At 36.3% G+C, this 27,335-nt stretch overlaps 1 protein-coding gene across 1 annotated transcript in view; it reads right to left on the reverse strand.

Moving 5' to 3' along the window:
- Positions 1-27,335, reverse strand: part of LOC131076609 (probable protein arginine N-methyltransferase 3) — a 43,282-nt gene that overhangs the window by 7,088 nt on the left and 8,859 nt on the right. Inside the window, exons 2-3 of the mRNA XM_058013883.2 lie at positions 20,687-21,322; positions 20,145-20,242 (exon numbers count right to left, since the gene is read on the reverse strand). Coding sequence (XP_057869866.2) covers positions 20,145-20,242; positions 20,687-21,322 — 734 coding nt within the window. The remainder of the gene's footprint in view (positions 1-20,144; positions 20,243-20,686; positions 21,323-27,335) is intronic.

Raw genomic sequence — 27,335 nt, forward strand, 5'->3', positions numbered from 1 at the left:
GAAATATAATAATATAATAATATAGTAATTTTAATTTGGTACTAAATTATATAAAAATATAATTTGGTACTAAAAAATATCAAAAATAGTAATTAGCTTTTTCACTCTTGTAAAGAGTTTATGAAAATATAAAAATATAAAAAATGAGAATATATTAAAACATAATAATATAAGCATATCTTAATAATAATTTAAAATTAATTACAATATCATAATATAACAATAATTTAATAGTAATTACAATATAATAATATTTATACGGAATAATGAACAAATATGATATTTTTTGGCATACTTTACCTATATTCCTCTAAAGATAGGTATGCTAGTTCATTCTCGCTTACAACGCTAGTATCCTCTTGTTCGTCAATATATATCATAATTTGGTCCGATTGGTCCATTAGCAACCTTTTTATTCAACCCTAGACAAACTTTTAATCCTAGGCCAATCATAGCACATCAATGAGCATTCACACAACTATACAAGTGCTTATATTCATTCCCACATTGACTATAACACCAACAAAACCCAACCTCCAAGCTGCTGCTCAATCATAATCTAAAATATTGCCAAAGAGGTGAACACTATGTTTTTGTTTTGGTATCGTCAGGGTATCCCCGCGACCCAAGCGCAGCGGGTTCCCCTTACGGGACAAGCTTGAGGCGAGAGTAATCCCTGCGGCCACGGGGTAACCAGCACAGCCCCCAAGTGTCTGTGGCGGGGTAATTCTGAGCAAGAGAGTCGAACCCAAGACCTCAGGGAGCAAACCCAAGACTCAAACCAACTACTCTAACTCGTGGGGGCGAGGTGAACGCTATGTTAATTTTGTACTCTCTTTATCAATAGGTGAACTAAACTAGAACTAGCAGCCATTATATACTAATAACAAAAAAGTGTTACAACCCTAAGTTGCATTAACTTAAGAAAAACAGAAGGAAAAATTCATTACGGCCCCTATCATGTATAAAGGTTTTAAAAAAATTATACCATTTTTCAAAAGAAGAAAGATGGAAAAAAATCGTTAAAATTCTAAAAAACATAAAAAATCATAGCATGAACTTACCTCTGAATGGTAAATTTTGGAGGTGCAGCCATTTCTCTCTTGCACACTCAACAAACACAGTAAAAACCCTTTGTCAATGGTAGCTTCAAAAATTAAAAATGGCAGCTTGGAGGCGAATTGATTATTTTCTCCTAAATATGTGAAATGAGTGTGGTTTGAGTGACTTTTGACAAAATAGGTCAAATTGTTGCAGTTTAGGTCAAATTAGGTTTTAGAATTGTATTTTTTTATTCAAAAAAAAAATAGAATGCCAAAATTTTATGTTTTAATGCCAGCTGAAAATGGGTTCACCTAGAACTAACCCAGGGTGCCTATGCCAGACCTTGGGCAAACACAAACCAAGCCCCAAACTGAGTTTATGCAATATGTGGGGCAAAGAGAAGAACCCAGTAACCAAGCAAAGAACATCAGTATATCTTGAAACTTTATAATTCTAGCAAACGAAAAATTATAAGTTTCCAACACTAGATAATCAGAATAACTTGTGGCCCAATGTCTAGTCAACAAACCCAAATAGATCAATGTTGCTCAATAGTGTTCCAATTGGTCAACTTCATAGAGCTCGATCCCATCATTGATCTTGGCATATGAAATATCCACATTGGCAGATTAGTATTAAATAACTCATTACTTTTATATATTTTGTTGTCTATTGAGTTCCATTTGTATCTATGGCATTATCTTAGAGATTTCTTATAGTTAAGAGAGATGACCAGCTAAAACGGAGAAGTGTCTTGCTCTCATAACAGATTTTTGACATTTTAAGACCTGTGATCAGAGGAATTATAACTGCAGAGTGATAGCACCTGCTAGTTTAATGCATTCCTACTGTATTTTTTACGCATTTTACAGGGGACCACAAACCTAACATAGACAGGTACCTGCTATGAATTAAAAAACATTTGGAATTCTATTTTTGCTGCCTCTTAAGGAAGAAAAATACTGAGTGACAACATGAAATCATCAATTTTGAAACCCCTATCATGCTGCCTTGCAATGAGGCCCACTTTCTCCAGCAAACTGAGATTTCTGCAAGTGAGTTGGCCTGAATTTGAGGCCAATGTACAATATGAGCATCTATTAATAGTGCTAAAATTCAAATTCTCTGCTAATAATATTATCCTGGGTTACCGGGTTCGGCCCCCTATCCCTCTGGTTCGGGTCTGGGGTCCTGGTCCGGTCCAACTGTGGTCTGGACAGGGTCCGTTTTCCACAAGTCGGGTTCGAGCCAGAACAGACCCAAGTCAAACCTAGGCGGCCGGCAGACCCAAAATGCATTTTTTTTGCAAAATTTAATTTTTTTGAAATCCGCCTCTTAAAAAATTAAAATAAAACCCTAAAAGTGACTTTTAAAACATAAACTTGGCTCATTTCTCCTCATTTGTGTTGCAAACAAAAGTATTTTGCTAGCAAGTTGAAGAAAGGGTGAACAAAGTTTGGCTTCCAAAATCAAATAGGAGTTGAAAACTAATTTTTGAAGCTTCAACAAGTGTTGCAACATCATTTCCACACATTTGCAAGCTCCCATTGGCTGCAAGAGTAGGTTTTTGAACATTTTCTTCAACTATTTTTGTTTCACAAATTGTCAAACATGAAACATTAATTGTTTTTCATTATTTTGTTTTTGTTTTTCATTTTGAATATGTTCATATTATTTCTTGCCATATGAACTAAAATGGCATCTACCTCTTCCTCCATTGGCACAAATGAACAATCAGAACAAAGAAATGATCCAAATTCTCCCCTATGAAAGTATGTTGACATTATAAGACCGCTTCCAAGAGGTGGGGGATTCCATTGGAGATACCAAGGATGTGGTAAAGAACATAATAGTTCATATCATCAGGTGGTAGGCCATTTGTGTGGAATACCAAGAAGAGGCATCAAAAAATAACCTGGAAAAGATGGTATACCTATACCAGATGAGACGGTGATGAAATATTTAGGGAGTATGAAGCAACAGAAGAGAGAGAAGCCCGCAGATAAGATGGTATACGTATATCAGAATCAAACCGCACCAAAAAAAACAAAGGGAAAGCAAGCCCCATCTAATCCCAATGTTGTAGTAGAAAACCGCCCCTTCCTTTCCACAGCTGAACCTCAAAGTGAAGCACCCTTGACATGCAAAAGAACAAAGGAGCCTTTAAAGCGCATTTCAAAATAAGAGTCGAGACATTGCTGACCAAGATGTAGCAAGGCGCATATATGCAAATGGGTTGGCTTTCAATGTTGTTTGCTCCCCATATTGGAAGCAAATGTTGAGAAGTGTTAATGAAGCTCCAAGAGGGTATCAGGGCCCAGATTATGAGAAGGTATGTGGAACCTGTTGAGTTTAGGGTGGTGCTCGTTAACCATAGACAAACATCAGATCTGTTGCCTTCCCAACCATAGATGATAAGCTCTTATCGTCACCCCCGAGCACGCTACATAAATTTCTCACCATCAATTGATCTACTTGTACATGAATTCGATCTGCCTGATTATGATCGAACTTGTTGTCTTATCTCTGTTCCAAAGAGGGAAGACCACGTCCATATATATCCATCGAAAGGAGATATCCAAGAGTCGGCTCTCATCAAGGAGGCACGACCTTCATGAAGCATCGCATGCCTTCAAATGAGGAGTGGCGGACTTTAACCAAAAGTCAGCCCCTTTGAAACAAATCCGATAAGTCAAACTCAATAATGTATGTTTAATCATTAAACCTAATAATGCATGTGACTTAATAAAGATATTAAAGGATTAATATAAGTTGATAGATTCATCAAATGTGTAAGGCCAATAGGCCATTCACACATTTGATCTCGCTGAGACGGCCTGTAGGATTTCTACCCACGCTATATCATCAACACTCCCTCTTAGCTAGGGAGGAATCCTTCTTAATCTCTAAAAGTCACATCACCTCATCCTGATCACTAACATAATGACTACACTCATGTGAATGAAAGAAGCTTATCACCTCATTGTGATAGCATATCACCTAATCGTGATGTTTGACCACAATGGATACTCTCAGAGGGTGAAAACACACAAATGCTAAGTCATGGAGTCTCTCACATGACATCCACCATACCTACTCGCAAAGGGTGGATCCACCATACCTACTCACAGAGGGTGGAACAAGGGCTGGAACCTCAACTTCTCTCACAGAGAAGAATGCACAACAAGGGCTGATACCTCAAACTTCTCTCACAGAGAAGAATGCACAACAAGGGCTGAAACCTCAAACTTCTCTCACAAAGAAGAATGCACAACAAGGGTTGATACCTCAAACTTCTCTCACAGAGAAGAATGCACAACAAGGGTTGATACCTCAAACTTCTCTCATGAAGAAGAATGCATAACAAGGGCTGAAACCTCAAACTTCTCTCACAGAGAAGAATGCATCTCCACCATGCCTACTCGCAGAGGGTGGATCGACCATACCTACTCGCAGAGGGTGGATCGAGGGCCTTCACCTCAAACTTCTCCCAAAGAATAATGCATTAACAAGGGATTGAACCTTGAACTTCTCCCTCTCAGAGAAGAACTCATTAACAAGGGCTTTCACCTCAAATTTCTCCATCACAGAGAAAAATGCATTAACCAAATCTTCATGATGGCGTGGCTCCCTCTGAAGCTGAAATGCTGGGCTCCCTTTGAAGCTGAAAAACAAGCTACCTCTGAAGCAAATATCAACCTTCTGACCTCTTCGTCCAAGGTTACTTCTGACGATATGTCAGACTCCCTCTAAATGTTGATTCTTCCTCTACGAAGAAATGCAAGCAATCTTCCTTCCTTGAATAGACATTCGTCAGTGCCTGAACCCTGGGTAGAATGACTGCCAATGAAAAGCATAATTCTAGCAGCAGTGCCAGGCACACAAGCCCCAACCAACCCCACGGCCACACTGAGAGAAGTGCCAGTGCAACGTGCAGCTCTTGCATCCATTTGCGCCACCCACGGATCCTTCTGCAACTCTTCCAAAACCAAATTCACAGTGAATTCACACTAGGAAGCTGGCAACAAGAATCGAGCGATGTGCTGAGTAGAGAGGTCGTCCTTGACGTTGATTACATTGTCAGCAAACTTGCAGATAGCATCAAGCGTTCTATCAATCTGCTGCCGCAAATTAGGATTGGGAGCAATACTAGACATACTGAGCCAATAATGCCCGACCATGCGGCCCTCGTCCAGATTAGCAATCGAACTAGCCTCAAGCTCTTCCAAGGCCTTAAAAGCGCTTTGAAACTTGGGTTCCATCGCCTCCACGAATTCATCCGTAAACCCCATTCGGCTGACATCGATATACAATATGAGCTCCTTGTGCTGATAAAGCCAATCCAAGTACCAATTCCACGGGGTTGTGGGCTCCGTCTCTAGCCCTTTTTTCTTCTACAAAGAATTTGTATCAAGCACACAAACTTCTCCAGCCACAACAACCTGAGTTTGAGTCACAAGCTGACATCTTTCAACGCTGACAATGTTGAGCCTTGAAATCTTGGGCGAAATCATGTGACTGGGCAGCAAACAACTTTTTGCACAGGTTGTTGTCTGCGTTTTCCCACGGAATTTCAGACACAAAGGATTTTGGGCCATCATACTTGTTCTCGAGGCCTGGGGAGACTCGATCCCATGATTGCCACCTAATTTGTTTAGATGCCTGACCGACGCCACTATGAAGGGCGGAGGTTAGCGAGTGTGATCGCTGCATTATCCTCTGTAGTCACCTTTCGATCTGGAAGAGATTTTGAATCTGCAATTGTTTGTGATTGAATTTCCCTTGAGAGCACAGGATCTACCTTCAAGCGGTTAGGCTCTATAGAAGGAACCCGATCTGATACCATGTTGAGTTTAAGGTAGTGCTCGTTAACCACAAGCAAACATCAGATCTGTTGCCTTCCCAACCATAGACGATAAGCTCTTATCGTCACCCCCGAGCATCCTACATAAATTTCTCACCATCAATTGATTTGCTTGTACATGAATTCGATCTGCATGATTATGATCAAACTTGTTGTCTTATCTCTATTCCAAAGAGGGAAGACCACGTCCATATATATCCGTCGAAAGTAGATATCCAAGAGTCGGCTCTCATCAAGGAGGCACGACCTTCATGAAGCATCACATGCCTTCAAATGACGAGTGGCGAACTTTAGCCAAAAGTCAGCCCCTTTGAAACAAATCCGATAAGTCAAACTCGATAATGTGTGTTTAATCATTAAACCTAATAATGCATATGTGACTTAATAAAGATATTAAAGGATTAATATAAGTTGATAGATTCATCAAATGTGTAAGGCCAATAGGCCATTCACACATTTGATGCATTGAAACCGACAAGGGATTCATGGGCTGAGACAGGTGTATCAATTGTTTCAGATGGGTGGAAAGATTCTAAAAATCGTCCCTTGATCAATGTAATAGTGGTGTCCCCTAAAGGGGCAATGTTTTTGAAAGTTGTGGATTGTGAGGGTCAAGTTAAAGATGGCCAATTTATTGCAGATATTCTCATCTCTACCATTGAATTAGTGGGACCCTGCAATGTGGTCCAAGTCATAACGGACAACGCAAAAAATTGTAGAGATGTAGGTTTGTTGGTTGAGGAACGCTATGATCACATCTTTTGGATGCCTTGTGCGGTCCATTCACTCAATCTTATGCTACAAAAGATTGGGAATAAAATAAAATGAATCAGAGAAATAGTAATTTAATTTTACATTTTCTGATTTTTTAAATTTTCAATGTTCATAATATTATTGTGTAAGCTATATTGTGTACTCTTCTTTAAAGTTTGGCTTTATTTTTTAATCATTTTGGCATTAATTTGTTTTATAGGTTGTTGTGGCCCATTTTGCATCAAACACAATCATCTTGAGACAACTTGTGAAAGTTAGAGTGGCACTATGCAATATGGCGATCAGCACCAATTGGACTATATAGAAGCAAAGTAGCAATGAGAGGGCAGCGAAAATTAGGGAACAAATATTGAATGAGTCATGATGGGATCTTGTGACATATCTCCTTAGTTTCATTGAGCCCATTATGAGCATGATTCGCTATACCAACATGAATAGGCCTTGCATTGGTGAGATTTATGATGGCATTGACTCCATGCTTGAAAAAATGAAATGCACTATAAATGGAAGAGAGAAAGACCCCGAGGAGCCTTGCATTGGTGAGATTTATGATGGCATTGACTCCATGCTTGAAAAAATGAAATGCACTATAAATGGAAGAGAGAAAGACCCCGAGGAGAAATTCTTCAAAGAAGTGGAAGCAATTGTTGTAGAAAGGTGGAATAAGATGACCACTCCTTTGCATCTTCTTGCCTATGCCTTGACACCAAAGTACTATAGCAATCAATTTCTTGATAAACCGGGAAGGATTCCACCATGGAGAGATCTAAAGTATCTGATGAGTACAAGGCAGCATTCCTTAGACTTTATCCTGATGATGATTTGCGAGATATTGTTACAAATGAGTTCATAGAATTTGCAAATGGAAATGGTCTAAGTGTTGATGCTCTTCGTCATAGATCCAAGAAGGACGCTCATAGTTGGTGGTACTTCCATGGCGCATGCTTCCAACACCTACAACCCCTCGCTGTCAAAGTTTTATCACAAGTTTAATTAATTAAAATTTATCACAAGTTTATTTATAGTTTACTTTGTCTTCATAGGCTGCTAGTAATTTTTAATTTCAATTTTTATAAATGTATAACTTTAATTGTTTGCTTTGTCTTCATAGGTTGCTAGTTCATCTGCTTCAAAAAGAAATTGGAGCACATACTCTTTCATCCACTCAGTAGAGAGCAAGACGTTACTATCAAAAAGAGCAGATAATTTAGTACATGTGCATTCCAACCTACATCTTCTTTCACACAAACAACGTGACTACACCCAAGGAGAAACGAAGATGTGGGATATAGAGCCAAAGCATACTGATTTGGATACTTCTGCTTTTCAACTTGTTGCATTAACACTTGATGACTCGGATAGCGAGCAAACTTATAGTGCAAGTGGCATTGGCTCATATAATGTCAACGTCAATGATGAGGATGAGGAGGAGGAGAATGAGGATGATGAATTAGGAATTTAGATAATCCATTTGATGATTAAACTTTATATTGTTGAAAGTTCAAACAATGATACTTGAATATTTTGTCATTTTGATATTAAACTTGATGTATATGATGCTATTACGGTAATGATCATGATGCTATGATTACAAGTTTATGTTGGTTTTGTTGTTTATATGATGCTATGTGACATGTTAATCTTAATTCATGCTTATAGGCTGCATATATATATATATAATTTACATGTTTTTGTACTAAAGAACCCAAGCCCCTTTTCATAATTTTGTCGTACCGGCATACTGGTTCTTCAAACCCGAACCGGCAACCTAGATATTATCATTAGATTTGAATGATCTTCAATCCTATTTGAGGTCAACATGATTTTGTTTCTCAAAATCTCACTGAAAAATTCATGTTCTTGCTTTCTAGATGACGATTAATGCATATGTTATTGCCATACCTAAAACATGCAACTTAAGACAAACAACTCCCTTAAAATAGGCAACATCCTAAGATTGCAATTACTTTACCAATACTTGGAATCTAAAACCATAATTTGCACTGGAAAGCTTAAGAGTTTCTCTAAGACACTCCCCTTAACTTGGGGCAATGGCTTTCTATAAGAATGCTCCAAAGACCTAAAAACCCAAAATTCAAAAATGTTGCAAAAAAAAATACAATTTTCAGAAACTATAGAGTTGTATTTAATATAAGTTACCAGGTTCACCAAGAATGGCCCATGTACCTGGCCTCTAGGTCCCTCCAAGTTCACTCAATATGTGTTTGGGCAATACAAGAGCATACCCAAAGGGACCTAAACTCATATATATATATATATATATATATATATATATATATATATATATATATATATATATATATATATATATATATATATATATCTGTGTGTGTGGACGCATGTATGTGTGTATGTGTGTATGTGCACGTATGTGTGTATGTTTGTCGAGTGTGCCTTCTCTATTCTTGTAAATTCAATTTATCAAGAACTAAGGAAATTCTAACCATTCCTTTTTATAGATGATATTTTCAAGAATATTTCATTATATTAAATTTTTTTCTCAAAATATTAACATAGCGTAAGATTGTGAGGGCCAAATATTTGACTATTAGGTGACATAAAATAGTAATTAATATCGATATTTTAAATATATATATTCAAAAGATGTCAAAAGATATCAATCTCATCACATTATAAACGAATACATATCCATTTTGAAGTACTATAAACAATTATAATATAAGACAAGACAAGATTTCTTCAAAGTCAAGATCAACATAACTATTTTAAGAAAAAACCCTTCAAAATTAAAATGAATGAAGAACATATATATATATAATTTGCAAAAATAAAAAATAATCAATTTTTGAAATGTCATTACACAATGAAAATTGAAATCACAATCAATTTTTAACGGTCTTCATATTCTTCTTCACCAATGCATCAAGGTCAACTTTTGTGAAAAATAAATTGAATGAATGATTCAATAATCGGATAATTACATTGAACGATATACACACGTATATATAGAGGTTACAAGACGATGTTCTATAACTAGAACATAACGTTAAAGTAAAAGATTATAGAGCTAAACGCTCAATTAAGCGTGAAAGCTAAATTAAGCTTAAAAGCTAATTAACTAAAAAGAAAAAGGTAAATGCTCAATAAAGCTTAAAAGCTAAATGCTAAATAAAGCTTAAAAGCTAATTACATAATAAAAAGCTAACTTAATAAGCTAAATAAGTCGACAACTTAAAATAGAAGATGACCACTAAAAATAGAAGATAACCTAAGTTACCGGTTCCGGTTCGGGTTCGGATTCAAGTTCGGATTCGGGTTCGGATTCGCGGATTCGGCAAAAAAAAAAATTTGGGGGTACGGGTACGGGTACGGGTACGGATTCGTCCGTACATATATATATATATTTTTTAATTTTTTTTAATATATATATATATATGTTCAAACTTCAAACATCAAAATTATATATGTTCACAGTTCAAACATACAAATATGAAACATACAATGTAACTTTCCCATACAATGATACATAAATGATAACAGATAAATGCAAGTAGAATAGGTTGAATGCATGTTTTGATGCATGAAATGCATCATAGAGGGGCGGATTAGGGTTTAGATATAAAAATAAGATTAAAAAAATTGTTTTTAAATTGTTTTTAATTGCTTTCTAACCCGTGGGCCCTGTTTTTGGGAACCCACGGGCTTGGGTTCACCCGGGTCCTCTTGGGTTCACCCGGGTCCTCCTGGGTTCGCCCTAGGTCCCACCCGGGTCCTGCCCAAGCGGCTGGGTTCCCTGTGGGTCCTGCGTGACAGGACCCACAGGGAACCCAGCCGCCTGGGCAGGACCCGGGTGGGACCCAGGGCGAACCAGGCTGGGACCAGGATCAGGACCCAGCCAGTTTAGGCAAGAACCGGTAACTGAGAAGATAACCATTATAGAAGATATTAATATTATTTTAACAATTTGAACCACAATCAATTGGATTGCCACTCCCACTAGCTGTGTCAGATGTCGAAGCCGACTCATCTATATAGACCTCAACAAGTTGTGCAACTATAGCATCTAAATCAGCACTCTCAGGGGTTAGATCCAAAACTTTTGTCACACCCTCATTGTATTTAGGTTTCTTATCTAACAAGAGACGAAGGTTGGAGTGTTTATAGACCAAATCCTCTGCTTTTTTTTGCACCCAAACAATTGCGACTGATCGACGACATGGAGTATGTACTCCAATTCCGCTCAGCTGAAGAACTTGTAACCTATTGAGTTTGCATACAACATTTAGTATTTAATTTTATAGTTCAAGGATCAAAACTTAGAGTTAAGACATAAATTATAAAATTATATTTTTATAAAATATAATATATATAGCATGATAACATCAAATGAAAAAAGAGAAAAATAAAAAATAAAAAGATACATAACTGGGAGAGAATTTTAATTGCAAGAGGCTACAAAAAAATGGAACCTTAAACATGTAGATACCAACAGTCATCAGCACTTTTCGTATATTTGTCTAGAAGAGTGGAAACATCATGATTTTTTGAAGCTATGAATTGGCCAAACTCACTCAAGATAATACTTCGGATTTCTTCATCTATATATATCTTTCTAAATGTAACTTTATAGCCAACAGAAACCTCCCCATCTCAATATGAGGGCACCCTCCTGGATAATGAAAAACCTCTTTGCTATGATACTTTGGCAACAGTGCAAATGCTAAGAGATATAAAGGGGTGGTCATCTTATTCCAACAATCCATGATAATCTTTTGCACAATTTCGAAAAATGTTTCCATTGGGTCATGTTCCTCAACTTCTATAATTGCTTTTATTTTCTCCACCATGGAGTCCATGACATCATATATTTCACCCAAACATGGGCAATCAATATCAACGTACTTAATCATGCTCACGATAGACTCAGTAAAATTCAAAAAACGAACCCACCACTCATCGTCTAGGATCAATGCTTTTACTTTTTGGGCTCTTTTTGTTCTTACACTCCACAAGTTGTTGATGACCATAAAACTCAAGGCTCTCGCACCTACACAAGTCGTCTAAAGACAATTTTGAGATACAAATCGTGTCTCAGTAACCTAAAATGGCATAAAAAAATACATGTCACACATCAACAATATAAAAATTAAAAACATATGAAAAAATAAAATTTAAATTATTGAACTCCAACTTGGAGAGGGTCGTAAATATGGCTTGTGGCATATGATGATTAGTCACAAACATTTGAATCGTTTCAGCCTCATGTAGACTTGTTTGACCCATCAATTTGAATTTGTGTGCCAACCTTTTGCAATATCAAATAGAGTAGATTGCACATGGGATCCAAAAAATGTGACTATATATAGCCTCCATTGTAGACCCAAAATTCCTACAAATTTTAGCATTGTATGTTATGATCAATAACATTTTCAAGCCCCACCATGTCAGTGGTTTCTATGAGGATGTTGGCAATGAAACTTGCATTTTTTACTTGCCCCTCACAATCCACTTCCTTCAAAAACATGGTCCATTTATGGTACACTACTATAACATTGATCAATGATCTATTTTTGCATCTTTCCATCTATTAGAAATGATGCACACTTGTTTTGAGCCATGTATTCTTGATCAATCTCTACTACAACTTTCTCCTTCACCAACAAGGTGGTTTGCACCTTTTCATACCCAAGACTAACGTAATCAAGTGTATTGCAAAGGCTATTCACCATATCCTTCCAATAAGGTGATCTAACAATGTTAAAAGGAAGCCCATTTCCATAAATGCAACAAGCAATGCTCTTTGCAATCTACAACCTCTCTCTTCATTTTGTAAGGCCTTGTCCAATGGGCCTCTTTTTTTTGAAATCGAAACATTATCTTCTTCAAAAGATGGTGGCATTGGCATGAAAGGATGTGGGCCAACTACTTGTATGAAGCCACTAGAAGTTTTTTACGAGCTTTTCTTGGAAAGAGGATGTGCGAGAGCCTTTGATCTATTACTTCTCATGTTGGCATCCTCTTGTTCCTTAAAATAATCCAATATTTCTTCCTTTGGCAACCCTTTTTTATTTGGCCTTGGAAAACTTTTATTTCTTGTAAAAGGATGGCACATAAGTGAGCTTTCACTCAAAAATATGAGCTCTTATACTCCTTTTTCCACATTGGTTACAATACCAAAGTAAACCTCCGCCACAAGGAATTTGTTGAATGATTGTTTTATATTGCCAAAGAGGCAACATACAACAAATTTAAAAGAGCTCTCTTCATTTAGGGCAACCAAACTAGGACTTCCCCCTTTGTAGGAACTTAAAATGAAAAACAATACAAATTAAGAACACTACAATTGAAAAAGTTATTAAAAAAAATATATAGCATTAAAATATCTTAGTATGCATTAAAAGTTCAAAAAAATATTCAAAACTTACTAAAAAAAATTAAAAAGAACTTGAATTTAAAATAAAATAAAAAGAAGAGAAAATCTTAAAAATCTCATTGTAAACTTGAAAATATGATAGATTTACTCACCTTTAATGGCTAAATTTTCCTTGTGCAACGATTCCTAAGCTTTTGGTGTACATCTTACTCCTCCATAAACCCTCACCTCAAAAAAAAATGAAGCAACCCTCAAAACGTTACATGTCAGCAGCTTGGAGAAGAAAATGCTCTTCTTGGTGCTTTGTGTTTGTCAAATGACTTGCAAACACCAAATAGACTCACTTTAGGGCAAATGCATTCCTTTAGAGTGCAAAATTAAAAAAATAATTGGTTTAAAAATTGCTCTTTTGAGCATTGTAGGTCGAGGGTTCACTTGGGTATGCCCAATGTACCACTTGGGCATCCTAACACACTATGGACCCACAGTGTACCAAGACGCTCAAGTGATACCCTAAGCATATACTCAAATGAGCACCTATACCAAATGGGGATTTATATTGTACCGGTACATGTGCCCCACCGTGGATATAGGTACCCAACAACATAGACAGAAACATCTATCATTCCAATTTTCATTGCACAAGATTGCTTTTTTCCCAAATGGTGAAGGATTGAAAAAGCATAAAGTGTGTTAACTAAGTGCTTCAAGAAATAAAGGAGAATTTATCAATCAAAGGTAAGTGTATTTTGAAATTTTTTCATGTTTATTCAGATTTTTTCCAAGCTTCCTAACTTTTTTACAATTTTAAATGTTTTTAATAGTTATTCTTTTTTTATTACTTTTATACATATTGTAGAGTTACATTCTTGTTTTTTTGTTTTTCCCTAAAATAAACATGTACCTAGATTGTATTTTTTATTTCTTTATAATAAGAATCCATACAAAATGGTTTTTGTTAGTTCTCGTCCAGTGAGGCCATGAACAAATAGGTTGCTAAAATTTGACCAAGCATCACCTTTTCGGTAGCATGTTATGATGATTGAAAAACTTCCTACAGGTGGCGATTTTATTTGGCATTTTACTCAATATCATAATGACTATAAGAGCTTGTATAGCTGAGTGAAAGGTTCCCTATGTCCTATGACTAGCCAAGGAATCAAAATTTGTCTAGGGCTAAATTAAAAAAGGTTGCCATAAGAGAAAAATATCTCATATATCAAAGAAAAAGAAAAAATTGATATGTAAGAGAACAAAATTAAAATCTCATTCTTTATCCAAGAAAGGATCACATAAGCCACCTATAGGGACATCTCCAATAATGGCTGTCCCACATTCTTTCTTTGCAACATTTTCTACCCATCAAAACAAGCACTCTTTCCTACAAAAGAGGTCCATTGGATAAAGCATTCTCTAATGAGGCAAGTGACATTACCACATTGCAGGTTGCATTTCTGCCAACATGTTTCCTTTCAACCTAGTGAGATCACCATATACGCGGTAAATGGTGATAGCAACCAATCACCTTTAGTTATGCAGATCTTGGGTTTGAGAAGGCATGCACAACCTAATTGGTTAAAAAAAACACTTTGTTTGTGGAGACATCCCTAAACCCAATCAGGGACTCATGAACTGAAATAAGGGTGTTCATTGTTTGTAATGGATGGAAGAATTGTAAAAACTAACTTTTAATTTATTTACAAACGTTTGTGAGGAGCAAGTGAAGGGTGCAAACTTTATTGCCAAAATACTTATAGAGGCAACAGAGATGGTGGATGTTGAAAATGCCGTCCAAGTCATAACGAGAAATGCTAAAAATTGTTGATCAACTGTTTTATTGATTAAAGCAACATATAGGCACATTTTTTGGACACCGTGTACTTATCATCCACTTTCCCATCTTGGTGATGTAATCAATTGGCAAAGAGATAGAATGGGTGAAAGAAATGCACACTATACATGAGGAATTTAGATATTCATGACAAACCATCATGTCAGAAGTCATCTTCAAGTCCTCATAGTTGGAGTTGATGTAAGTTATGAAATTTCAATATTTTTCAAATTGCCTTAAATTTACAATAAAGTATTAATCATAGGTTTATATAACATCTACTTTTTAAAATTTTTAAGTTGTTTTCTTAGACTATATTAGGTTTGTGAAGGTGCAAGAGACATTGAGCACCATGGTCATAGCAACCTTTGGAGTGTGGAAACAAGCAAATTCACAAAGGACCCAAATGGCCAAACCATTAATCATGGACAATAATTGGTGGGGCTTGTGTGGATTACATTTTAGTTTCCCTAAATCCACCATGGGTATTGTTGATGTGTCTTTTGTACACGACCAAACACAAAATAAAATACCCGGAGGTATCTTATCCTCTCTTGAATAAAGCTCCCCGAATGCTGAAGATTTCGCAAAAGGATCAATCAGAGAAACTCCAAGGTTCTGTTATGTAGGTTCTCTACGTGTGGATAAGCTCTTTGCGGTACGATGTGATTTTGTTGGAATCACAAGGGGACTTACTTGATTTGCTTTGGATATTACTAGAACGTGGAATTTCACCGGCCCTTGATTTTGAAAAAAGGATAAGGGTTGGAAAGGGATCTATTTCTAATGCTAGGAACATAAGAGCAATGAATGACCTTTGATGAAATTCTAACTAAGTCTTGCTTTGACATCCTAGGATCATCTCCACAAGATTAGTGTGATCTTCTGAGGAAAGCTTTATGATGTTTGGATCACCGCTACAAGCATGGACACCGTCAGGTTGATGCATATCAATGAAGAAGCAATAATTGAAGTTAAGCTTAAGTTGAATGATTCCAGTTGACTACGCAAGGCAAGTCTGCAATCAACAAACCGCTAGTAGTATGGATATACGAATTTCACCGTTGGTCATACAAATTTCTTCCATTCACCTAATAACATGAAATCAAATTTGAGAAGTATAGAGACCATGCAAATTGTTGAATCGACCCATAGAATTCACCATTTCTTCAATGAAGTTTACAAGTCTTTTGCAACAATATCTTGGCAACAATATTTGCCTTCTCTTTCTACTCTACTCTAAATATTTCCTACTCTCTGACTATTCACTATTAACTCACTATTAACCTTTACAAATGAAGAGCCAAAGCTTTATATAGAGAGCTCCTTTACAGATTGATGGCTCTGATTGACTTAGAACCAATGGCTAGGATTACAAGATAGAAACCCTAATTAGGGTTTGTTACAACAAACTTCCTTAGCCAATTAGAAAATTACATTCCCAGAGCGAGGACCAATAGGAAGCAGGGGTAGGTACATCGAAGTTTGTGCCGCCTCCGATGAGTCAGGTACATTGAATCTAGACATGTTGAGATGGACCAATCCGACCGAAGGAAACGTGATTGGGATGCCACCTTGTCTGACATCTATGTCTTGGTTGATCTCTTTTCTGTCTCAATTTGATGAATTACGTATTCCTTGATTCTCTATGTGCTTGATGAGGCTTCCTTACTATCACGTTCTCCTTTCTCTAGTAGCATACCTTGCCTTGAAGTGCTGGCGAAGCCTTTCTTTGTCATCTTGTGGTTTCTTAGCGTGGCGAAGTGAAGGTTTTGGAGGTAGCTAGCAACTCCTAGAACACATGTAGTCCACCTTTATGCCTTTGGAATGTCCTTGATGATGATGGACTAGAACAGGTCGTCCTTGTCCTGATCTTCTTCCATCTGCAAAACAAACTAAAAGGTGATTAAGGACACATAATAAATTCATTCAACATAGCATTTTCTACCTTAAAACATCAACAAGAAGACATCAAAATGAAGCTTGCTCAAAATCCTTCCCAAGGACAGGCCCTATAAAAATTTCACTCTGGACCCTTTGGAAGGGTCGGAAGCGAAATTTGAAATTTGCATTCTTGGCTCAAATTCTTCTCATTTTGTGACCATACTTAACCAAATGCATGCCTAAGGATGCCCTTAATCTCAATCAACACTAGGTTTAATGCAAAATTGGAGCAAAATAGAGTTTTCAAGGATTTCGCTCTAGACCCTTAAGAAGGGTCAGGAGCGAAATTCTTCATTAGGCTCAAATTCTATCATTTTTCTACTCCAAAATGCCCCCTAAGACAAGCACATGCTAGCCTTCTCTCCACCAAAGCTTAGGAATTCACAACTTGACCTTCATTATGAGCAAATTAGGTGGAATTGAGAATTTCGCTCTCGACCCTTTGTAAGGGTCAGGAGCAAAATTCAAGTTTTAGACTTGATCCTTCATTTCCCTCACTTCAATTCATCTTAAAAATACATTAGTCCATCTTCAACCACACCATAGGAATCAATGTTTTGGCTTCACACAAGGAGAAAATGGGTGGTTTGAGGAATTTCACTCTGGACCCTCTCTCAACATGACAAAACTTGCTTGACCCTCAAAATGGCTAGAAAGGAGAATTTCGCTAAGAATCCTAGCCAAGGACAGTACCTATTTAGGATTTCGCCCTGGACCCTTTGGAAGGGTCAGGAGCGAAATCCTCATTTTTGGCTTGATTTTCTACTTCATTCATCCAATTCTTCTTCAAACGTAATCAATTCAACTTCCTTCCATCCTAATCAAGGCAATCCACCATCAAACTAGCTCCAGACAAGGCCAACCTAGGGCTTAAGGCAAAAAACAAGGTCAAATGGAGGATTTCGCTCTGGACCCTTTGGAAGGGTCAGGAGCGAAATTCTCCTTCCAAGTTGATTTCCATCATTTGATCGCCTCAAACCTACTCTCCAAGGCAAATATGCATCCAAGTCTTCCAAACCATGCCTTAGAAGTTCCAAACTTGGTCAAGTTAAAGAGCAAAATAGAGGAAATATGAATTTCGCTTTGGACCCTTCGGAAGGGTCAGGAGCGAAATCCATGTCTTAGGTCAAAATCTTCATTCCTCAATGCTTTCAATCACATCCCGAGGCAAGAACATATCAATCTACCCCCACCATGTCCAAGGAACAAGGATGTTAGCCCAAAAAAGGGAGAAAATAGTGTCTAGGGAGAATTTCGCCTTGGACCCTTTGGAAGGGTCAAGAGCGAAATTCACATTTAGGCTCAAATCTTGACTTCATTTCTTCATCCAAACAAGTGTTTTGCCCTCAATAATGCCTGGGAATGAGTTAGTTCTAAGCTTGGGTCAAAGTAGAATGTCTTATGGAGAATTTCGCTCTGGACCCTTTGGAAGGGTTAGGAGCAAAATTGAAATTCGCTTTGGACCCTTTGGAAGGGTCAGGAGCGAAATTTGACATTTTGATCTCTCCGTCAGGATTCATATATGGAATATAACATTTAAGTATAAGATTTATACTTTAAGTTATATTCCATATATATTGTCAGGATGTTTGAGAGTGGTTTCGGACCTCCAAGAGTTATAATGCAAAATCTAGTTTTTGGAGGATTCTTCAATTTTCCAGACAGTCAAATTTCAGGATCAAGATAACATTCCAAGCTTAGCCAAATTTCAAGACATTTGAAGATCAGGATGACATTCTAGACTTCATCACTCACCAATTTGACCTAACTCAGATCTTCAATGATGATTTTCACTCACCAAGCTTCATTGACCTCCTCAAACTCAAACAAGACACAAGTAGCAACAAGAGCAAAACTTTGTCCTAAGGAAGACTTTCAAAGATGACCCTAACTCGGAGCATCCACTGACTCACCTTTAGTTAAAAGTTCAAAGCCTGCTATCTTAGTGATCCCTCTGGCAACACTCAGCATGCAAAGGCTAAAAGACAAAACCCTAAAAGACCTAGAAACAAACCCTAAAAAGCAAAAAGTAGGGGTCCCCATTTACAATGGGGCGATGTGTGAATACGTCACAACAGGTATGATCAAGTTTGTTGATATAGATTGGCCATATTTGGGAGAAATATACAATGGCATGGACTTCATGATTGACAAAATAAAGCACATAATAGCAACCAAGAAGAATGATACCACAAAAACAATTTTCAAAAGGGTGCAGAGAATCATTATTAATGATCACACACTTGCATCTCCTTGCATATGCATTGTCTCCCAAATATTATACCACAAAGGTATCTTTTTTGCCCAAGAGAGTGGCACCATGTAAAGACACAGAAGTTGTTCCGAAGAATCTTCTGAAGAATGTTTTGTAGAGGATAAAATTATGGATGTGTTTGTAAACTTCATAATGTTAAAGAATCATGGTCATACTGCTCTTTGAAATAATTACAAGGCCACTCGAACATGGTGGTACCTCCATGAGCCAGGTTCTATGTACTTGCAAGTTCAATCCAACCTCTTGCAACGAAAGTTTTACACAAGTAAACATTTTTTTAATTCTTATTATTCTTTTGCAGCTATATATTATGTTTTATTATTCCATTATGTTGCATCGACTATCTCCAATTTCAACATGTTACCAATTCTGCCTTGGCTAAGCAAAGGTAGAGTACATACTCCTTTAGCCACTTGGTTAAGGGCAACCAGTCCACTACAAAAAAAAAATACCTGGTCTATGTGCATTCCAACTTGCACCCTATATCACTTAAGCAAGTCAACTAGAACCAAGTCACAACAAAAACTTGAGATGTAACCCCTGAGTGTGTCGACTTGGATGTATATATTGCATAGCTTTCCACAATCTCTTTGGATAATGAAGAGGCCACAATCTGTACACACAGGAAACAAGAGCTTGCAAGAGAAATTGAAAGATGTTTTCCAGAAAATAGATATCTACAATTATTGCCCCACAACTTAAGAAGCTTTAAAGCACCTAGATTAAATATCTCCTGCTCATCATATCAAAATCCCGTGGAAGGGCCTTGCATGTTAGATAGGAGACAACTTTCTACCAAACATCAAGGGTGGAAGTTTAAGACCATCTTCAACAAAGAGCTTAAACATTGCCAGACTTCACCATTACATCATCTCAGTTGATCAAGTAGACTTGCATTGAATGCCAGTCCTAAACTACCAATAACAGTAGCCATCACAGCTTATAGATGATATCTTGTAAAGCACATTGGCTACATTAGCTACTTGCTTTGAACATGTACATACCACAAACAAGTTTATGGAAGAGAAATTGACAATTTCCAGAAAAAAGATCCCACCTTAGAATCCCAGTTCCACAGCCAACATCCATAACCACGGCTTGATCGAAAAGAGATTGATTGTTTAAAATTGCTCCCCTATATGCATCCATCCGGACCTGAAAAATATAAGAGTCATTAGGAAATCACTAACTACTGTGATAAATAAAGTCACAAATAGAGTTACAACATAAAACAGATAAAAATGAACTCTGCAACAAAGTTACAAATGTAAATCATACTCCTTTATTCAGATTTGTCAACAAATAATCAAGTAATTTTAACAATCAGGAAAAGCTAGAGTACCCCAAAACTGCATATATTGGAGGTTGAACTTCCATATATTCTCTTTTGGTATGCTATCCATGTTTAGAGTTTATCATATTTTTATGTTGCCATTTATTATATAAAACAACACTAGAAAGAAATAAAATAAAAACAGCATATGAAAAAAAGAAAAGCATACATAACGACCTTTCAATGCTTCTATTTGTTAATGTTGAAATAAAAATTTAGAACCTTAAGGCTAAGATTGAAGAGAGAGCTCACAATTAAAAGCTCACCTGATCACTAAGCATTTCCCTGTGAATTCCAAAGCGACTGTAAGCACCAAAGTAACTCTCATCAATGTTCATAATCTCCTTCTTAGCCACATTTGCAAAAGTAACCCTTGACTTATTTTCCTTTGTCTTTCGAACAGAAAATGGTTTAGAATTCTGCTCTAGTGTGGCCTTTCCATTGCAATGATTAGTGTCTGTATTAAGACCATATACTTTTCTGTCATTAGGTCTATCATTTCCCTGTGCATCTTTAGCTCCACTAGTTGATTCACTAGTACAAAAGTTATTTGGAGCTGAATCTGAAAGGTCATCATCACTCAAACTCTCAACCAAATGTTTCACATTGATCAAGTCATCACCTCCTAGTTCTCTAATTAGTTCCTCTTTCTCGGCCACATCAATGCTATTAATACCCTCCATAATATCTTCTTCTTCTTCTTCTTCTTCAAAGCTGTACAATAGGGGATCATCTTTCAGAAAGGGGGAGAGATATTTGTCATCCTGCCAGGTGACTTGACCATCTTTGCTGCCATTTGAATCCATTAAATTACTGGAGTGGTTGGATGCATGCAAATGCTCAAGAAGAGCTTTATTGGATTCTAGAACCAATCCACAACTCCAACATCTATTTTCTGCGACCTAAGAAGAATCCAAAGATTTGTATCAGAAATCATAATTCCCTTTAATATCAAGCCATTGAACTGTTTATTTTTAAAAACAATGTACACAGTGCACCTTAGCAACTCCTCGAGCAACAGGAATCAAATAAACATCAGAAAGTAACAATAAGCAAAGATTGTACCAAAAAAAGAAAGAACTATTTCACTGATAGGATCTAATTACAACAAAAATGTCACCTCCATATCATCAAGAGTGAATTAAAAATCAGCAGCTGGAGAAGGCATAGATAGGTCTTGTGAGTGTACAAAAATATCAACCACAGCTACTCCAGCTTGATGAGACATTATTAATTCATTTCATAAATGCAACTTGATCAGGCCCTATATGTCACGGGGATAGGATTGGTAAGAAAAGTAATGTCAAAATGGTAATTTTCTAAGTTAAAAAGAGTTAGATTTGTGTTTGTACAAAAACAATCAAAACAGAATATGTAATTACGCAATAAACAACATCCACTAAGGTTAGTGTAAACTGTCTGTGGATGATAAAATAAAATTGTGTGCATGGTACTTAATTTTCAAATGACAACCTTAATTTTTGCAACAGATTTATAAATATATTATGTGCAGCAAGGTAAAGAGGTACTCGGACACAAATATATTTTAATAACAAATGTATATAAAACAATCTGTAAAAATTTAAATTTCATAATTTTAGTGCTAAGATTAAATATATAGCCTTTTGGTGATTAATACAAAATACTAGCATGGAGTACTCATCGTTTCCATTTCAAACAATTGATAGAGCTTCATTACACAGACAGATCAGGCCTTCTTATTACTTCTTTTCTTACTATTATCACATTTCTACGGAATTACTAAAGCTCTATGACAACTTTTGTGCAATACACATCTATAAGTGTTTTTCTTTAGATCATCTGACTCTAATCAACAAATTATTCATACTTTGAGGAAACAAGATGTAATTCATGACATAATTTATAATGTCTGCATAAAGTTACCCAATTTTCAATGGACATGCCTCCATGAGACATAAAAAGAGGCTAGGAAGCATAATCTTAGGTGTCCTAATATCTACTATTTTCCCCGTAAACAACAACATCAGCACATATAAGATACAGGATACAAGCACCAAAGGTAATAGTAAAAGCTTGTTGGTAATAATAATTATTAATGAATTGAAAGACTGGCTTAGAATAAATTAAATTGTATTGGAAGATGGTAGACAGAAATATGGAGGCCTTAAGATTGTAGACATGAGATTGTAACTTATGTATACCATACTTGTCAGACTGTAATAACCCTTGCTGCAATTTTATATCAGATTTGCAAAATTCTAATAACCCAACTCAAATTTATGATTTGCAACCAAACAAGGAAATCGGGTATGCTGAAAATTACACCAATGAATTTATAAACACTTAAAACCCTCATAAAAACATACAAAGATTCTGCACAAATTTTGGCATTATAACAGCATGAAAATATATGTTTAAGACAGTCTACAAATCTGCCATGAAGCATTACAAAATAGACTCCAGAAATGGAGCTCAAAGCTTCACAACTCCACTATAAAATCCAAAATACTCTCCAAACTCCTCACACTTTCCCACAATATAAAGATGCATGAAAACAAATATCTAACAACAGCCAAGAACAGCATTATACGCTATTACTACCAGCAATACAGATCTGAAAATGAACTAAGAAACTACAACACGCTATCTATTACAACCCGTCAAAATAGCACACATGAAGTCTCTTTGAAGCACAACTGCAACCCCTGAATGTGATTGCCCCTGGAGACTTGTAAACACACTGCCTGTAAGCCTCTATCCCTCTCGATTATCAGCCTGAAAGATCACTCCTTTAATGGTTTCTCAGCCTTTGAAGAAGAACAACAAAACCTTGTTAAAATGATAAGATAGAATGAATCCAAATGGAGCCAACTCCATGCATATATGAAATCACTTTCAAATTCAAATTCCAACTAAAATGAGCACCAAAATCCAACTGCCAAAGAAAGGAGACTTTCCTCTTTCCAAGTGTCTCCAAACTCCTACAACTCCCAAGGAAACTTGTCTTTTGCCAACAAATGTCAAATGGGCAATGGAATTCAAAATGTTGCTAAAATAAGACTTTCCAAGAGCCCACATAATCACTTGAGTAGAAAAATCAAAATAATATCTTTGATGATAAACCGCTATTGTGGATTTGATTAATTCACCCAAAAAGATATTATTTCCCAATCTTATCCAAAAGTCCTGATTTACTATTTTTTGAAAGCCGAGCTCACTAAAAATAGAAAGTGCTGATTTTGGAAAGGGGACATTATGAATATTAAATAAATAATCTTTCCAAATGTATCCCATTATAGTTGATTACTATTTTTGGCCAATGGGGACTTAGTAAGTGTTATTTTTAGAAAAAGGGGCATGACACAGACTTGGCTATGGAGATAGCCACCAAATCAAGGAGCTTAATGAAAATACAAAAAGACCCAAAATGGGAGAATAATCATATTCTATCATATCCTGCAAATATATAGCAACAATAGATAAATGTATAAGAGAACCTTTGTATATATAGGAGAGGTGATACATAGGACCTATGTCATAGGGTTCGCCAATTTCAACCATGACATTCGAAATCCAGCTAAGTTCAAAACATAAAGAAAAAAATTCATTGAAATTCACCTAAAATTTGTATGAGTTAAGGGCCTTTTTTTAATAAAATATATTTAAAAAAGACATTTTCTTTTTGGTTTTTTTTTAAAGTCAGAGGAGAAGAAATCAACTGAATCTATCACTACCACAATATATTAATTACAATTTTCCTATGGCTAGGAGCAAGTGAGGTCATTCATTGTCCATGGATGGCTGTAGCAGTGTGTTGAGCTGATTAACAAACTTGTTTTACTTGTAGCGAGAAGAAATGGCATACAAGGGTCAGAGAAGAGGAATGTGTGTGCTCCTTTAACATTTAACATGTAAATTTTGATTTTTAGGTGACCAGTGACGCTAACACAACATGCCCTCTAGCCCCACTTGAAACGCTTTTAACCCAAAGCTTTGAACTGGTGAGGTCACAATGGGGACACCATCCCCATTTATTGAAGGTGGGGCTCAACCTGCAAGCATAATGGATCAACGAGGGCACAAGCCTACGATCACAATGGCCCAGTGAGGGTTTGAACCTTGGTAGCCACAACACCAACACCACCACTAAACCAACACACTATGGGAAGAACCCATGAATTTTTGTTTTTTCAAATAAAATTTATATCTTTAAATTTTATGTTTTAAACCATGTCCACTAGTTATTTTATTTAATTTTTTACTCAATATATTACAATTTAATGTTTAAAAATATTTAAATTAGATTTTTATAATATATAACATTCAATAGATTTTATTTTTTTGCTTGGTAATAATTTTATATTTTATTAATTTTCAAAAAGAATAATACATTACCAATCAAGCAACTTTCCAAAGAGTTCACAGTATGCCAAAAATAAGACATCCCACCTACTCCTCTAGCAAGCTTTTTCAAAATTCTTGTTCACTGACACTATAGCTTCCACATCAAAAACTAACCCTTCACCCAGCTTCTTTACAGACTAGACGAGATACAAATTGATGGATAAACCCATCAAGACAAAACAAAGCACAAACTAATTGAAATTGTACCTAATCATTATTTCTTCTTCTTCAAGGAGCTTGATTCATCACCAAGCTTCTTCCCCTTTGTCTCTCTCTGCTTCCTCGGGCGCAGCTCTCTCCTCCCCACTCCCTCTACTTCAGCCTTAGCAATTTCAATTACTGCCTCCAATTCTTTTATTTCCACCGGGAGTTTCAAAGCCTCCCATCCATGCTTTGCCTTAGCTCAACAATGCACTTTACACAGTCCTCGCAGCCACCTCACAAAAGGGATCAGCCCTGCCCTAACACCCTGTCCACCAACCTCCAATCCTTCCCCAACATCAAATCCTTCTCCAGGAACAGCCCATTCCAGAAAGGATTCCATCCCATCCAAGAAATCCTTGTGGACTATAGTTTCCATCACCCGCCTCACCATACCTACATCCTCTCCGACTTCCAAACCCCATGCCATAATCAATGAGTAAATATCCATTCTCGTTTTATACTTGTGCTTCACCCAGTCAAAAGCTTTACCCACAGTGAGGAAAACACATTGTGTTAGAAGCTCATCCGAGAAGCTGAAAATTCCTCTCGGCCTTTTCTTTGTTAAGTCCCCATAGAATGGACACAATTGCTTTTTTGTTCGTAGAGTGAAGTTTGCCTCCATGTCGTCTACCCACTCCACTTCACCACCTTTCTCCACACTACTCAGCTCCACTCCTGCAAAAAAACCCTTTGTAAAGAAAGCTATCTTTCTCCACCATAAACTCAAAAATAACAGTGATGTAGTGATAGGACATGCATTTAATCATGCATTCAATCAACTCAGCGTCCTTCATAAATGCCCCTACAAGTTTTTAATGCCCGTCGCCACTTACCACCTCACCTCTACGGTTCTTGCAATTCAAAAAATATATAATCATTAGCTCTCTATAGACTTTAGATTCCATCAATTATATTCTGCCGAAGGTCTTCAAACCTAAGTTCACCAATCTCATCAAAAGATAAAGCCCATTTAGAAAGAATGTCCGCTCCATATTACCCATTCTTCTAACATGACTAACTTGAAAATCATCAAAAAAAATCAACTCCTCTATTATACTGATAATTGAATTTTATAAGTGTCAGGACTCTATACTGCCCTTCATAATAGCCTGAATGATGATCAATGAATCTCCCTCCAAGTGCAACCTCCTGGCTCCCAATTTCTTCCCAATTCTGACTACTATCGATGTTGTTGACGCTTCAGCTATATTATTTGTTCCCAGTTCAAGTTTTTGTGCACCTAGTGCCACCACATCCCCCTTCCAATCCCAAACGATAAACCCTGCCCCAAATGGTCCAGGATTTCCTTTAGAGGCTCCATCAAAATTAATCTTCCACCATCCCTTCGAAGGTCTCACCCACTTCTCCTTGGATTGAGAAGAAAAGCTAGATTGAACCCAGCCCTGCCCCTTAATGGGCCTACATTCAATAGATTTATTATTTATATATTAATAGTAAAATTAAATTTTTCAATAAATTATTTTATAATGTTTTTAAAAAATTATTGTAATGTATTCAAGCTTAATATAATATTATTTGAATTCTATGAATTTGTGTTCTATTCTATGTCACCACGTTTGCCGAATTTTCGACTTTAGGTTCAAAATTCAACGAACTTATAAAAAATGTATGAAATTTGCTGAAATTCACCTTAAATTCGTAAGGTAACAAGAAAATGCTTTTTCCATCGATGGGTGACCAGTCCACAGTTGTTGTTGGGAGGTATGTAGGTCGTTGCTAAAGTCTTTGGAGGTTGTAGGCCAATGCGATCTCTTGTCGTCGGTAGGATTTGAGGATAGCCATGTTGGAAGAGGCTGTTGTGAAAATGTAAATGCCACAGGGTATTAATTTTTACGTTGCTGCCCAAATTTCTATATTTGATCTATAGGTATACACAATCCAAGCACAAAAATATGGATTTATCTATGCAATGTGATTTTTGGTAATATTTCTATGGATTGATATAAATGTTGCTATGTTTTAATTTAATATAATATAATTTTATTTTATTATTTTGCTTTAATTTTTTAATATCAACATTTAATATATTAAAAATTTAATATTTAGATTATTTAATTTAGATTTTTAATTATTAATATATAAAATTTAACAAATCTAAATTTAAAATATTTAAATTAAATTATACAAAATTGATATTGTTTATTCTAATAATTTTGTAGATATATTATTTATATTTTCTAAAAAAATAAATTTATATAGAGCAAATTTAATAACAATTTTTTTTCAATTTTTTCTCTCTTGTCGAATTTCATCCGAATTTTATTGTTGGCAAATTCGAACTCGAACTCAAACTCAAACACAGTG

Source organism: Cryptomeria japonica, chromosome 10 (genome assembly GCF_030272615.1).
Source record: "Cryptomeria japonica chromosome 10, Sugi_1.0, whole genome shotgun sequence".
Classification (NCBI taxonomy): domain Eukaryota; kingdom Viridiplantae; phylum Streptophyta; class Pinopsida; order Cupressales; family Cupressaceae; genus Cryptomeria; species Cryptomeria japonica.